This window comes from Pseudonaja textilis, chromosome 11, assembly GCF_049901715.1.
Source record: "Pseudonaja textilis isolate UNSWEBS1 chromosome 11, rPseTex1.2, whole genome shotgun sequence".
In the NCBI taxonomy this organism is placed as follows: Eukaryota; Metazoa; Chordata; class Lepidosauria; order Squamata; family Elapidae; genus Pseudonaja; species Pseudonaja textilis.
Window position 1 is genome coordinate 2401725 of NC_142000.1, and position 14652 is coordinate 2416376.

Here is a 14652-nt window from a genome sequence, read left to right on the forward strand (position 1 = left end):
TTAAGAAGGCTTGTGTGGCCAGCAGCTGCTTTGTGAAGGGTCAAACCAGGCATTCTTGGTCAGAAGCCACAGGAAGATGGTGGAAGTCATTTAACAGATTTAACGGATAATCAGAGTTGGAAGGGACCTTGTAGGTCATCTAGTCCAACCCCCCGCCCAAGCATGAGACTCTACACCATTTCTGACAGATGGCAGTCCAGTCTCTTCTTGAAAGCCTCCAGGGATGAAGCTCCCACAACTTCCGAAGGAAACTTATGTTCCATGGGTTGATTGTTCTGTCAGAAAATTTCTCCTTATTTCCAGGTTGAATCTCTCCTTGCTCAGTTTATTCCTTGTCTGGCCTACAGTATTTTGGAAAATAGCTCAATCCCTTCCTCCTCTCTGTGGCAGCCCCTCAAATATTGAAAGACGGCTATCCTGTCTCCCCTGGTCCTTCTCTTCACTAGATTAGCCATGCCCAGTTCCTGCAACCATTCATCATATGTTTTAGCCTCCAGTCCCCTAATCCTCCTGGTTGCTCTTCTCTGCTCTCTTTCTAAAGTCTCAACACCTTTTTTTAGTGTGGTGACCAAAACTGGATGCAGTACTCGAGGTGTGGTCTTACTAAGGCTTTACAGAGTGGTATTAGTACCTCCCTTGACCTTGATTGTATCCCTCTGTTAATCTAGGACAGCAGAGGCTGAAAAGTGCAAGGCAGCGAAAGGACAATGATGCAGGGAAATAGGTAGGTGGGGGAAGTTGAAACGCCCCTGCAGTGCAGGCCAGTGGCTAAGTGCCTGAATTTTGGTGACCTGATTGTGTGTGTGTGTGTGTGTGTGTGTGTGTGTGTGCGAGAGAGAGAGTGAGAGAGATGCAATGGCTATAACTTTGGGAACCAATCATAAGTTCCTACATTCAGCATTGCTGTAACTTTGAACAGTTGCTGAATGGTCGTAACTTAAGGACTACCTTTAAGATAGGTCCAAAGGCAGTACATAAAATACAAATCCTGTACAATTCCAGACAAATGGCTATCCGATCTCTTCTTGAAAATGTCCGCTGTTGGAGACCCACAAATTCTGAAGGCAAGTTGTCCCCACTGAATGATTGTTTTCATAGTCAGGAAATTTCTCCTTAATTCTGGGTGAGATCTCTCTTTAATGATCTTCCATTTGTTACTTCTTAGAACTTAGATAACTTTGTCACTTTGAACGTCCACTAATCGGCATACATTAAAATGTAATTTTTTGACTTCCGGTTTGAGCTTCTTCGGTGACAGACCGAATCCTCGTCTCTGTGAGGCTTCGATCCGTGCTCGCCGCTGGAAACAAACTATAGAGAAACAGGGCCTATTTAGAGATAATGAGTGAAAATTTAATGGAAAAAGAGATTCTGCAAAGGTACATAAGATAGTATTGTTATATTAGAAACAGAAATAATTTTAGAAAATATGAAACAATGTATGATTAAAATGTTTGATAAAATAGCTATCGTAATCCAGTGGAGTGCTTGTCAATAAATAAATGTAACAAAATGAATACTAAATGATTTACAAAATATATGTGAAGAGAAATAAAGGAAAAATTAATTATGGAGATTATATGTGTCTTTAAGGAAGTATGATATTTAATTGAAACGAAGTGTTAAAGATGTTAAGATTTTAATGATTATTAATGATAGAACTGAATTGGAATGAAAGAGGGTTTATAATTACATATATTTATACTCTGTTCAGACAGAGTCATCCGGACTTCAACTCCCAGAATTCCCCTCACAACAATCCGGCTGGAGAATCCTGGGAGTTGAAGTCCACAAGCCAGGTTTAGGGACCCCCCCAGTCAAAAAACATTCCTTCCTTCCTTCCTGGGAAGGATACAAGGGCTGCCTGCCTAGGGCTGCCCATTGAGGTGTCTCAAGGGGAGCCCCTCCCCAACGCTGGAGAGCGGCCACTTTTGCCCCCTCAGCCACTCCGGACTTCAACTCCCAGAATTCCCCTCGCAGCAATCTGGCTGGAGAATCCTGGGAGTTGAAGTCTCCGGGGGGGGGAGAGAGAGAGAGAGAGAGAGAGAGAGAGAAGGACGGAGGGAGGGAGGGAGGGAGGCGCGCCGAAACCCGCCTTTCCCTCCACGATTCCTCCGGGACAGCTCTCCCCCCCCCCCAATTTTGCGCGCGCAGGCCGGGCGCGCCTCCGGGCGGGGCCGCCCCTTTTTCTACGCGGCGCCGGCGCTGCGCGGCCTCAGCTGACAAACGGGCCTCCTCGGTGCGTCATGGCTGCGTCGCTGAGGTAAGGCGAGGCTGGGGCGGCCGGACCTGCCGGCAGGGAGAAGCGGGGCTTGCAAGGCGAGAGCTGGGCCCCGCGCTCCAGGCTGGGGATGATGGGAGAAACCGAGCGCCTCCGGGTGACTGATTGGGCTGCCGCTGGGACGGCGGCGGCGGCGGCGGCTCCTCTCGCGGCCGGCTGCCGCGTTAGCGTCCCCCGGGCGAGTGGCAGCTCGGCTGGCCGGCAGAGACGCGGGCGTGGGGAGGGATTTTTCCCTTTCTGGGGTGGTCGCGCTTCCCGCCTCCCGCAGTCGTTCCCCGCCCCAGGTGGATGCCCAGGTGGAAACTTCGACTTACGGCCACAATGGAGCCCAGAATTGATGCTGCTAAGTGAGACATTGGAGTGTTTTAACAGAGTTCGAAGGGACCTTGTAGATCATCTAGTCCAACCCTCCTGACCACCCACCCCCGCCAAGCAAGAGACCCTACACCATTTCTGACAGGTGGCAGCCCAGTCTGACTTTCGCCCCATTTTACGACCTTTCATGCCACCGTTGTTAAGTGAATCGCTGCCATTGTTAAATTAGTCACAAGGTTCTCTATGGAGATTCTCAGTCCTCCAGGTCGTGGTTGGCCCAGAGGTGCTTTTTTTCATGAGGCAACTGGACTTTTCCTTCCTTCCTTCCTTCCTTCCCCTGTGTGTCATATCTCCTGATGCACACATATCTTCAGTCCTTTCTTTCTTTCTTTCTTTCTTTGTCAAACATGTACAAGATAACAAGTATAAGTACGAACATAAACAAGAGCAAAGGCAGTAAATACAGATAAATGGGGACAGTAAGACCGGGTCGGTAGGCACAGTGGCGCGCTTATGTACTTTCTGGATTTTCCTCTGAAGACATTTCGCTTCTCCTCCAAGAAGCTTCTTCAGCTCTGACTGGATGGTTGACTGATTTCCCCACCATCCACTCAGAGAAGAATGGAGGAGAAGCCGGAAGAAACATCTTCAAAGAAAAACCAGAAAGTCTGGTTGCCTCTTGAAAAAAAGGATAGTTTTTTGGGATAGTCACGCCGTTCTTAAGAGAATCCAGCTTCCCCATGGACATTGCTGGTCAGAAGGTCGTAAAAGGGGATCACCTGGGACACTGCAACAGTCATAAATGTGAATCCATTGTCAGGCATCCAGATGTAAATCATGTGACCACAGAGATGCTGCAACAGTCATAAGTGTGAAACATGGCACGTCACTTTTTTCAGTGCCGGTGTAACTTTGGACGGTCACTAAATGAACTGTAGTAAGTTGAGGACTACCTGTACAGGAGTGAAATCTGTGTCTTACTGGCAGCTTTCAAACAGGAGCTGCCTGTCTTAACCAGTGCAAGCCCAGTCTGTCTTGTGGGATGAGTATAGGATTCAGAGCAACCCCGCTTTAATTGTTACTTAATTGTTAATTGTTATAATGATTTCCGTGTTAATAGTTTTATTGCATTGTAAACTGCCCGGAGTAATTTTGGAAAGCAAAATGGGCATCATATAAATTTAATAAATAAATGCCATATAAACTATTTTCCAAGATAGTGTTTCTTGAACGTTTTGCCCTCAGGACTTCTTGGCACTTTTAAAACTTTGAGGTGGACCCCAAAAGAACTTTTATTTATATGGGGGATATTTCTCAACATTTACCATATTAAAAACAAAAATGGACATTCATAGGATATTTACGTATTGAATTGTGTAAAAATATTAAATATTTTGTTCACTAGGTATTACTGTAGGTAATAACATTTTTTTTGAAAAACCTTGTACTTTTAACCAAAAAATAAGTGGCATTATTTTAAATTTTTACCAATATCATTAATATATAATTTTGATTTTGATTTTGCAGACCCCTGAGAGGGACTTGGGTGACCCCTCCCCATGTCCTCTGAACACACTTTAGGAAAACACTTCTATGGGTTCAGAAAGGGCCTCTTGTTATATATAATTAAGGCTTCCATATTCTTACCTTAAATCCACTTGAAGGTTTTAGAGATCCCCTAACTATCTGAGCCTTGCTTCCATGGGAAATTTGGGGTGTGTCTTTTATAAAATGTTGGTGAACAAGTTTTGAATGGGAGTGCTTCAGGGTTCAGCTCTTTCCCCCTTACCTAGAGAGAGAAGTATTCAGGGAGAGGGGGTTGACCTTGACTTTCTTGTTGTCAGAACTCCCCATATCGATATTGTTGAATGTGTTTTGAACTGGGGTGATTCTGCAAAGGGGAAACCATAGCTGCAGGTCAACATTTTAAAGGCCCTTCAAAACTGAGCTCTTCTGGAGCAGTCCCTGAGGTTCCCTGCTTGGAAAATTGGAAGAAAAATAGCCATTAATGGATAGGTAGTAGACACCTTTGGCCCCTTGAAAAAGAAAGAAAGCTCAGCAGAGGTCCGTGGGATGAGAAATTGTTGTGTTTCCACTTGTGAGTGATAGGCTATGTATGTACATGCTCTGTGCACTATTGATTGCAAGTAAGGGATAAATCTCTTGTCATTTAGGCTTATCTTTTAGGGTAGCACACCCATTACCCTTTGTGCTGTTTTTTGTGCAACCTGACAGCTGATGTACACATGCACAATTACACTTGGCTACCTGCACAGCGCTTGTCTCTTTGATTCTCTTACTGGTGCTGAGGACTTTTGACTTCTCCTCTGATCTGCACCATAGCAAGATCCTGCAGCTCAACCAGCACAATTCTGATCTTGCTTTTCCTTCTCTCCTCCCTCCTTGGTTTAGTCAAGAAATTTGCAAAATTGTGCTGGGTGTCTCAGGCTTCTGGCAGTGTTTCACTGCCATTTTGATGGGCTGCCTGCAAAACTCCTTATGGTTACAGTCATGCTGCAGTGTGCTATCCTGCCATTTTGAGGCTGGATATTTATGAAAATAGTATGTGAGCCACAAAATGCCCAGGAAACAGCTTAAAAACAGAACCATAAGGGGGAAGAGAGGAAAATCCTCACTGTAATTATATATTAATTGCATACTCACAACTTTGCAGCTTTGTCCAGTTTGCTCTACCCAGCCTGTACCTGTAGGACAGGGGTTCCCAACCTCTTCTATACTCCACACCCCTAGAATGCTTCAGATATATTCTCGCACCTCTTACAAAAGTAAATAATTATATGTATATAATTATGTATATACAACTATTATTTTGAAACTTCTAAACCCAGGTTTTCGCACCCCCTGGAATATCGTCTCATACCTGCAGGAGGTGTGAGCACCCCCGGTTGGGAACCCCTGCTATAATTCTGAAGAACCTGGATGAGGATTTAGGTCAGGGGTCCTCAAACTTGACAGCTTGAAGACTTGTGGACTTCAACTCCCAGAATTCCTCCTCCAGTCATGTTAGCTCAGGAATTCTGGGAGTTGAAGTCCACGAGTCTTAAACTTGCCAAGTTTGAAGACCCTTGATCTAGGTGTAGGAATCCCTTTGGCCCCACCAAGTTTGGGGAAGAAGGTGAGGAATAGCTCATGTTCTTGCCTTTGCTCACCCCAGGAAGTGCTCCAACTTCTTCCATTTCCGAACTGTGAGTTACAGGTGAAACTTGAAAAATTAGAATAACGTGCAGAAGTTCATTTATTTCAGTAATGCAACTTAAAAGGTGAACCTAATATATGAGATAGACTCATTACATGCAAAGCAAGATAGTTCAAGCTGTGATGTGTCATAATTGAGATGATTATGGCTTACAGCTCATGAAAACCCCAAATCCACTCTCAGAAAATTAGAATATGGTGAAAAGGTTCAATATTCTAGGCTCAAAGTGTCCTACTCTAATCAGCTAATTAAGCCATAACACCTGCAAAGGTTTCCTGGGCCTTTAAATGGTCTCTCAGTCAGGTTCAGTAGGAATCACAATCATGGGAAAGACTGCTGACCTGACAGTTGTGCAGAAAACCATCATTGACACCCTCCATAAGGAGGGAAAGCCTCAAAAGGTAATTGCAAAAGAAGTTGGATGTTCCCAAAGTGCTGTATCAAAGCACATTAATAGAAAGTTACGTGGAAGGGAAAAGTGTGGAAGAAAAAGGTGCACAAGCAGCAGGGATGACCGCAGCCTGGAGAGGATTGTCAGGAAAAGGCCATTCAAAAGTGTTGGGGACTTTCACAAGGAGTGGACTGAGGCTGGAGTCAGTGCATCAAGAGCCACCACACACAGACGGATCCTGGACATGGGCTTCAAATGTCGTATTCCTCTTGTCAAGCCGCTCCTGAACAACAAACAATGTTAGAAGTGTCTTAAAGAAAAACAGACCTGGTCTGTTGCTCAGTGGTCCAAAGTCCTCTTTTCTGATGAGAGCAACTTTTGCATCTCATTTGGAAACCAAGGACCCAGAGTCTGGAGGAAGACTGGAGGGGCACACACTGCAAGATGCTTGAAGTCCAGTGTGAAGTTTCCACCGTCTGTTGATTTGGGGAGCCATGTCATCTGCTGGTGTTGGTCCACTGCTTCATTAAGCCCAGGGTCAATGCAGCCGTCTACCAGGAGATTTTGGAGCACTTCATGCTTCCTTCCACAGATGAGCTTCATGGGGATGCTGACTTCATTTTCCAGCAGGACTTGGCACCTGCCCACATGGCCAAAAGCACCAACACCTGGTTCAATGACCGTGGGATTACTAAGCTTGATTGGCCAGCAAACTCGCCTGACCTGCACCCCAAAGAGAATCTACGGGGCATTGCCAAGAGAAAGATGAGAGACATGAGACCGAACAATGCAGAAGAGCTGAAGGCCACTATTGAAGCATCCTGGTCTTCCATAACACCTCAGCAGTGCCACAGGCTGATAGCTTCCATGCCACGCCGCATTGAGGCAGTAATTGCTGCAAAAGGGACCCAAACCAAGTACTGAGTACATATGCATGCTGATACTTTTCAGAGGTCCAATATTGTTCTATGTACAATCCTTGTTTTACTGATTGCATGTAATATTCTAATTTTCTGAGATTGTGGATTTGGGGTTTTCATGAGCTGTAAGCCATAATAATCACAATTATGACAAATCACAGCTTGAACTATCTTGCTTTGCATGTAATGAGTCTATCTCATATATTAGTTTCACCTTTTAAGTTGAATTACTGAAATAAATGAACTTTTGCAGGATATTCTAATTTTTCGAGTTTCACCTGTAGTTGTACAAAGACCATATTCACACATTATGCGACGTTATGGTTGGAGTACCTATGATTTACTGCATAAATCATCATCGGCTGGATTGACCCAATGGTTGAAGCCATAACGGTGATTTATAACCAGAATGGGCAGGTTTATGCAGTCATCTTTCCTTAAGATGCCATCCAATGGAGAGGTGGTGTAGTTGCAAACCCCTAAATTACCTGAGCAGCAGAAACAAGAATTTCCTGAAATTTATTTGGAGAGAGAAAGCATGTTGGGTGTGAGATCCCTGATATGACCTGTCTTACCAATTGTCCAGCACTTATACTTATAGGCCTTCTTTGGGCTGTTCCACTTCATGCCCTCTTTTACCCAGGCGAGACATCCTTCAGAGATATTTTACTAGACTTAAACTGGGATGTTCATTCCTCTGTGTAGGCTGGGACTGGAGCCATGTGAAGCCATGACTTATTTTAACTGTGGTTTCTTTAATAAGCCATGGGGCTGAATTTCCATAGCGTGCTAAACAATAAACAGTGATTTTCCAAGCCACCAGTATGAATAAGGTAACACTGCATGCTAAGTTGAAGCCCACAGTTTAGGACACTGTGTGAATCAGCTGGTATACCACACAATAAGCCATGATTCATCCTAGTTCAGTGACTTAGTTGTATAATTCATGCAACGTTGCAGATAGTACTGGCTGGACTTGTTTAAAACCCAGCCTTTGCTTTGCAAACTCAGCGGGATTAAGAGTTGTTTTTTTTTAATGCGTTGCCTGATACAGTATTTAAAATGTGCATTTTGGACTTCAGAAGCTGAGAGCTTCCTCATTGCTGCTATAAAACAAAGGTTATCTGCAGGGTTGTATTCCAAGAAAGCTATATAATAATTAATAATACATCAGGGAGTATTCATGCTCAGATTAATGGGGTTTGCTCCTAATTTTCTCTGTTTTTCTAACAGCTCAGCATAGGAAGAACAGCAAAAAAATTTAGAGTGCAACTGTTGTTTCCTCTAGAACAAGTGTCTTCAAACTTGGCAAGTTTAAGACTTGTGGACTTCAACTCCCAGAATTCCTGAGCTAACATGACTGGAGGAGGAATTCTGAGAGTTGATGTCCACAAGTCTTAAAGGTGTCAAATTTGAAGACCCCTGGACTAGAAGGTACTTTTGACATAGTATGCTTTAGTTCAGAGGTCTCCAACCTTGGCAACTTTAAGACTTATGAACTTCAACTTCCAGAATTCCGCATGCAGCACAAAGAAAGAAACACTTGATCTCTTGAGTATCAATATTTTGTTATTTTAGTGTGTGTTATTGTTAAGATGCCAGGAAGATTTGGCGGCATGCACATGGGGTAAATAAATACATACCAATTGGCCCATTTCTCTTTTATTTCTTGGTAATACTATCCCACCAAATTTAGAAATACCCGTATCTGCCTTCGTGGGTTGTGAACAGGCTGTAAAAACATGGCATGGAAGGGGGGGCAGACCCTCATAATTGCCCCCCCCTGCCCTTAACCAGCATCCCTTGAGGGACCCTGCTCATTTTGATTCATCACCTGTCACTTTTCGTCTAAAACGTTAGATGAAAACGAACTGGAAATACAGGTAATCCTCGACTTACAGCAGTTTGCTTAGTGACCGTTTAAAGTTACAAGGACACTGAAACAAGTGAGCTATGACTGTTTTTCATACTTACGACCGTTGCAGCAGCATCCTCATGGCCATGTGATTTACACCTTTGGTAGCATTGGGTTTAACCTTGTTTGGGGCTTGTGACTCGTTCAGGGCCGGGGATTTTTGTCGCTGAATGGGCTCAGAGAACCGCAAACGCTTCTGGGAATCGTTTTCCTTCGGGGCCCTTCTGCACCGGGCGACCGGCAGGGTTGTGTGATCCAGCTGCAACGGCCAGACTGGAATGCTCCCTTTGCAAGCGCTGGTGGAAGGGGGTGTTTTCCCCCACCCCTGCTTGGTCCATGAATGTTGTCGAGCCACACCGATGTTAATTTTGGTTCCTCTTTCCAGGGCAACCTTTTGGCTGGGGAATGAAACCTTGAGAGTCTCGGCAGCACTTTTCGCCTTGAACAGGACCCGCTTGTGTGACCGGCTGAGAGCAAACAAGGCCGTTCCCCAAAATGCCATCGTCGTCTTGCAAGGCGGAGAGCAGACCAACCGCTACTGTACCGATACAGGCGTTGTTTTTCGCCAGGTGAGCTTTCGTGGCAAGCGTATCTTTCGTTTCATCTCTCTCCCTCCTTCTCTCTCCCTCTCCCTCCCTCCCTCTCTCTGTCTCTCTCCTCCCTCCCTCCCTCTCTCACCCTCTCTCTCTCTCTCCTTCCCTCTCCCTCCCTCTCTCTGTCTTTCTCCCTCCTCTCTCTCCCTCCCTCCCTCTCTCTGTCTCTCTTTCTGCCTCCCTCCCTCTCCCTCCCTCCCTCTCTGTCTCTTTCCCTCTCCCTCTGTCTCATCCTCCCTCCCTTCCTCTCCCTTCCTCTCTGTCTCTCTTTCCCTCCCTCTCCCTCCTTCTGCTTCCCTCTCTGTCTCTTTCCCTCTCCCTCCCTCTGTCTCTCTCCCTTCCCTCTCCCTCCCTCCCTCTGTCTCCCTCCCTCCCTCTCTCTGTCTCTCTCTGTCCCTCCCTCCCTCTCCCGCCCTCCCTCTCTGTCTCTCATCCTCCCTCCCTCTCTCCCTCCCTCTCTCCCTCCCTTTCTCCCTCTCTGTCTCTTTCCCTTTCCCTCCCTCCTGTGCTCTCCCTCCCTCCCTCTGCCTCCCTCCCTCTCTCCCCTCTCCCTCCCTCCCTCTCTCTGTCTCTCTTTCTCCCTCCTTCCCCCCTCCCCTCCCTCTCTGTCTCTTTCCCTCTGTCCTCATCCTCCCTCCCTTCCTCTCCCTCCCTCTCTCCCGCTCCCTCCCTCCCTCTGTCTCCCTTCCTCTCCCTCTCCCTCCCTCCCTCCCTTCCTCTGTCCCTTCACTCCTCCCCCTCCCTCTCTCTTGCCTTGCTCCCTCTTCCTTGCTTCTTCTGTTCCTTCACTGTCTGCCTTCCCCTCCCTCCCACTCCCTTCCTCTGTCTCTCTCTTTGTCTCTCCCTCTCACCCTCTATCTCTCCCTCTCCCTCCCTCTCCCTCCCTCTCCCTCCCCCCCCTCCCTCTTAGTCTCCTTTCTCCCTCCCTCCCTCTCTCTCCCTCCCTGTTTCTCCCCCTCTGTCTCTGGGTCTCTCTTTCTCCCTCCCTCTTTCTCCCTCTCTCCCTCCCCTCCCTCTCCTTCTCTCTCTTGTATTCTAGTGACTTTCCAATCCTTGTTTATGCTTGGAAGCACTTTATTTGAGCACCTGTCCTAAAAGCGCATGTCCTGAAGGATGCGCATAAAATGCATCGAACTAATTTTTCTTGCCATTAATAATTTAATCTTATAGCACTGATGGCTCATAAAACCAGTCCACGTATATTAGCTGAATCATTGCTTTGTGTGAGTGGTTTTGCCTTCTGCATGTAACAGCTTAAGTAAAATCTTATAACGGTAGTCCTTGAGTTACGACCACAATTGAACCTCACATTTATGTTGTTAAGTGAAACATTTGTTCAGTGAGTTTGCCCCATTTTATGACTTTTCTTGCCATGGTTGCTAAGCAAATCATTGCATTTGTTAAATTAATAACCTGGTTGTTAAGTGAATCTGGATTCCCCATTAACTTTGCTGGTCAGAAGGTCGCATTGGGACATAGCAGTGGTTATCAATAGCCTTGTATATCATGTTCAGGAGTGTAATTTTAGTAAATTCTCACATTGCTTTGATAATTATTTCGGAATGATTCTGAAGCATACTAATTTAATAATACTTTGACTTTTCAAGCCCAACGAATTGGATTTTGTCAGATTCTTTAGTAAATTCTGGCAATACAAACAAAATTTTTGTAGTTTAAAATCTCAGTGTAACAGCATACTGATGATCACATTAAATAACTGACCCTCTTTTTGCTAGTGTCATAGATACATTATTATTGATGTAGTTCATCTTCATTTATTCAGCATGAAACTGTCATTCTTTCTTGCATTTGATAAAGATCTGCCCTTGATAAGAATCTTTCTGCCTTACCAACATATATTTGAATATATTAGTTTTGTCTGTATGTAAATTAATAAAATGTTTAGCTTTTTGCCGTTAACATGGAAGTTTGGAAATTTCTCAAGAGGATTGAAAGTGAGAATAGTGGTATATAATTATTCATGATGCTTAAGGAAATATTTTTAACTATTTATTTCAGTTTATATAGCTGGCATCTTGCCACTCTAGATGACTAAGTTTAAACATAACCACAGTATAAAAATTTAAAAAATATCGTATTAATATGGCTGTACCGAACATGGAAAAAGTGCCATTTTTTCCAAGTTTGTAAGACTCGTGTTCCAATGTAACTGAAAGTGTTCAAAGGCAAACCTTAAGCGATTTCAATTGTGTCAGGCTCCGACCTCCCTATTCCCCAACTATTGTGGCCTGTTGTCCGCCGGCCCCTCCAGCATCCAAATCAGCTGAGGAGGAGTCCGGATCAGCATCAGGGCAACCTGAGAGCTCTGAGGGGGAAGAGGGAATGGAGCTGGCAGAGAGAGAGAGAGAGAGAGACAGAGGCAGAGCCTGGACTGTCCGTCAACCCTCAGGTGGAGAGTCAGCAGTCCCCAGGTCTAGAGGGGGCTGATGAGGAAGAGGAGGAACAGCTGGGTCCAGTGCCCGATGCGCGGATGCACAGAAGGCAGAGGAGAGGAGAACAGCGGAAATCTGTGGGCCGGTCCTTGGGACGCAAGAGCGACCACTGCTAGTGAAGCCCCACCCTCGCTCTGGAGATAAAAGGCAAGGGGTGGAGATGAATAGGTGTAGCAGACAGCTATTCATCTTTGGACAGACAGACTTGTTAGCCTGCGATGAGAGAGAAACTTTTTGCCGGGGCTGCTGGCATGCCCAATAAACGAATCTTTTGAGTTAACTTCAGAGGGTTGGTCGTCTTTGGGGAGTTGGGTCAGAACACAAACATTCTGTCCCTGAAACACTTTGTCAGACTTCATGCAGGCTCATAGTGAACAGCCCTTTCTCTGGGATTTCCTTCATGTTCCCTCAGTAGCAGAGACAGAACATGGCTGTTTGGCCAGAACAAGAGGACAGAGTCTTTGGAGGCCCGTCAGTATGGAGAGAGTTGCAGTTTACCAGTCAGCATTCAGAACGCGAAGATAGACAAAAGCGTGGTTCCTGCTCTTCCCTGCTCCACTGAGTGTGCAGCTGAATTGCCTGAGTGTGCGAGAGGATTGTCCTGCACCAGAGCTTCTGTCCTATCCACATTTTTAATTCATTTTAGCTAGGTTTGTAGCAGTTGTAACACTTGTAATAAGGCCCATTAAAGTTGAAGCAGCTAAATTTCCATACCACACGAAGCTCCTTTTACCTTTAACCTTGGTTAATTTTTGTAACCTGGTGTCTTATGTGAAAGAAGCCAGGGGAGCTAGTTTTTATAGTGGAAGCTATTGCGCAAAGCCTAAAAATTAGTTAATATAGGAACCAGGATAAGCATGACAGTCTAAGGTTAAAGTTTTTGGAGTTTGGGGAAGAAACCACCGATTCAGGTAGTGGATTCCAGGCACTGAGCACTCTGTGGCTGAAGTTGTATTTCCTGCGATCGAGTTTGGTGCAGTTTACCTTGAGATAAATGGACAGGATGTACAGGCACAGTAGACTGTAAAACGATCATTTTGTGGGAAATGTTAGGTGAATATTAAGGGCCAAAGTCTCTTTGATGCAGCTTTTGCCCTGATAAGTTTTGTAGATTGATTTATGTTGATTTCTCCCGTGACTGTACTAGTCACTCAGGCCTGGCGTAATAGTTGGGCAATGGCTCTGTATGCAAGATTCAGCTCCTGGTATCTCCTGACAGGACCAAGAAAGAGCCACGGCTGAGGTGTGCTCGTGGACTTTCCTCTCCTTTCTATCTTTGCTCTTTGTTGTTGTTTTTTTCCAGCTAATCTGCTGAGGCTTTATCAGTCTTTATCATCTGTGGAGGCTTTATCAGTCCAAGGTCTCCTGCTAGCCTGGAATTTCAATGGCTTGTCCTTGCATGGCATCAACTAATAGCCTTCAAAGTTCAGTACTGCAGGACCTCTGAGCCTCCCCCTCTTGTCTTTTCCCTTTAAGAACAGCCCACCTGGGCCAAACTAAAAGACCTCCCTGGGAAGGAGGGGCTTTGCATGTTCCCCCAGCCATTTCATGACCCTTTCCTCTTTTAGAGCATGAGGACGTGGCCCAGTCTACAGAGGAGTCTGACCGAGAGACGAGTTAAGCGGTGTAATCAACTTGGTTTGTTTTAGGGATGTAAATCAGGACTTTGTTAGCTGAACTAGAGTTCAGTGCAATTTATTGGTTGGGTCTGGGAGCATGTAATTTTGAAACCACTTGTTTCATTTTTATGAGAAAAAGGGAAATTTGGAGCGAAAGTGAAATATAACACATGGAGTAGCCATTTCTGTAGCCCTATTTTTTAAAAAACAATATTTTATTTGGGCTTCTGTACTGCTTCAATCAGATGATGCTGAGCAGCTTACAGCTTTGATCAATGTATAAAAGCAATGTCAAAAGTCAAAACCAAAACACTCCATGTACCTACCCCCTTGGTGGGGTGATTCAACCTTCCACCCCATCTCCAGAGGCTTCCAAAAGGACCAGGTCTTCAGGATTCTCTACTTACCATAATTGAAAGGAGCAGTTCTCATACCTTGAGGCTAGTTCATCACTGAGAAGACTTGACATCAAGGTCCCTCAAGATGACATTTCTTTTTGTGGCAGGACCTTTAACATAAATGATCTCATCCGTTTCCACTCGGACCGGAAGGTCTTTAAAAGACCTGGACTCTGAGCCACATTATGCTTTCTAAATGACACCTGCCACCTAGAAGCACACCTGGAAGCTAACCAGCAGCCAGCCAAGTTCCCGCTGTTGAGATGTCACATGGACAAGACTTGGCATACCCATAATTCCCAAGGCTGCCATATATTAAACTACCTGCAGCTTTTGAATGGTCTTCATGGACAGTCCAACATAGAACACATTGCAGCAGTCTAGACATGAGGTGATAAGAGCATGGATGGCTATCAACAAAGACTCCCGTTTCAGGAATGGTTGCAGTTGACAAAAAACATTTTTGGCCATAGTCTCGAACTCAGTTTTGTGAATCTCAGATTGTGGGTCAGTTCTGTCCAGGAAAACATAATCCCTGTGTGAAAGAGCT

The 14652-nt window shown here is 45.2% G+C and overlaps 1 protein-coding gene across 1 annotated transcript in view; it reads left to right on the forward strand.

Annotated features, from left to right (window-relative positions):
* Window positions 1-2217: 2217 nt before the first annotated feature.
* PEPD (peptidase D) overlaps window positions 2218-14652 on the forward strand; it is a 168463-nt gene continuing 156028 nt past the window's right edge. Inside the window, exons 1-2 of the mRNA XM_026714484.2 lie at window positions 2218-2263; window positions 9425-9608. Of these exons, the coding sequence (XP_026570269.2) occupies window positions 2247-2263; window positions 9425-9608 (201 nt within the window). The 5' untranslated portion in view covers window positions 2218-2246. The remainder of the gene's footprint in view (window positions 2264-9424; window positions 9609-14652) is intronic.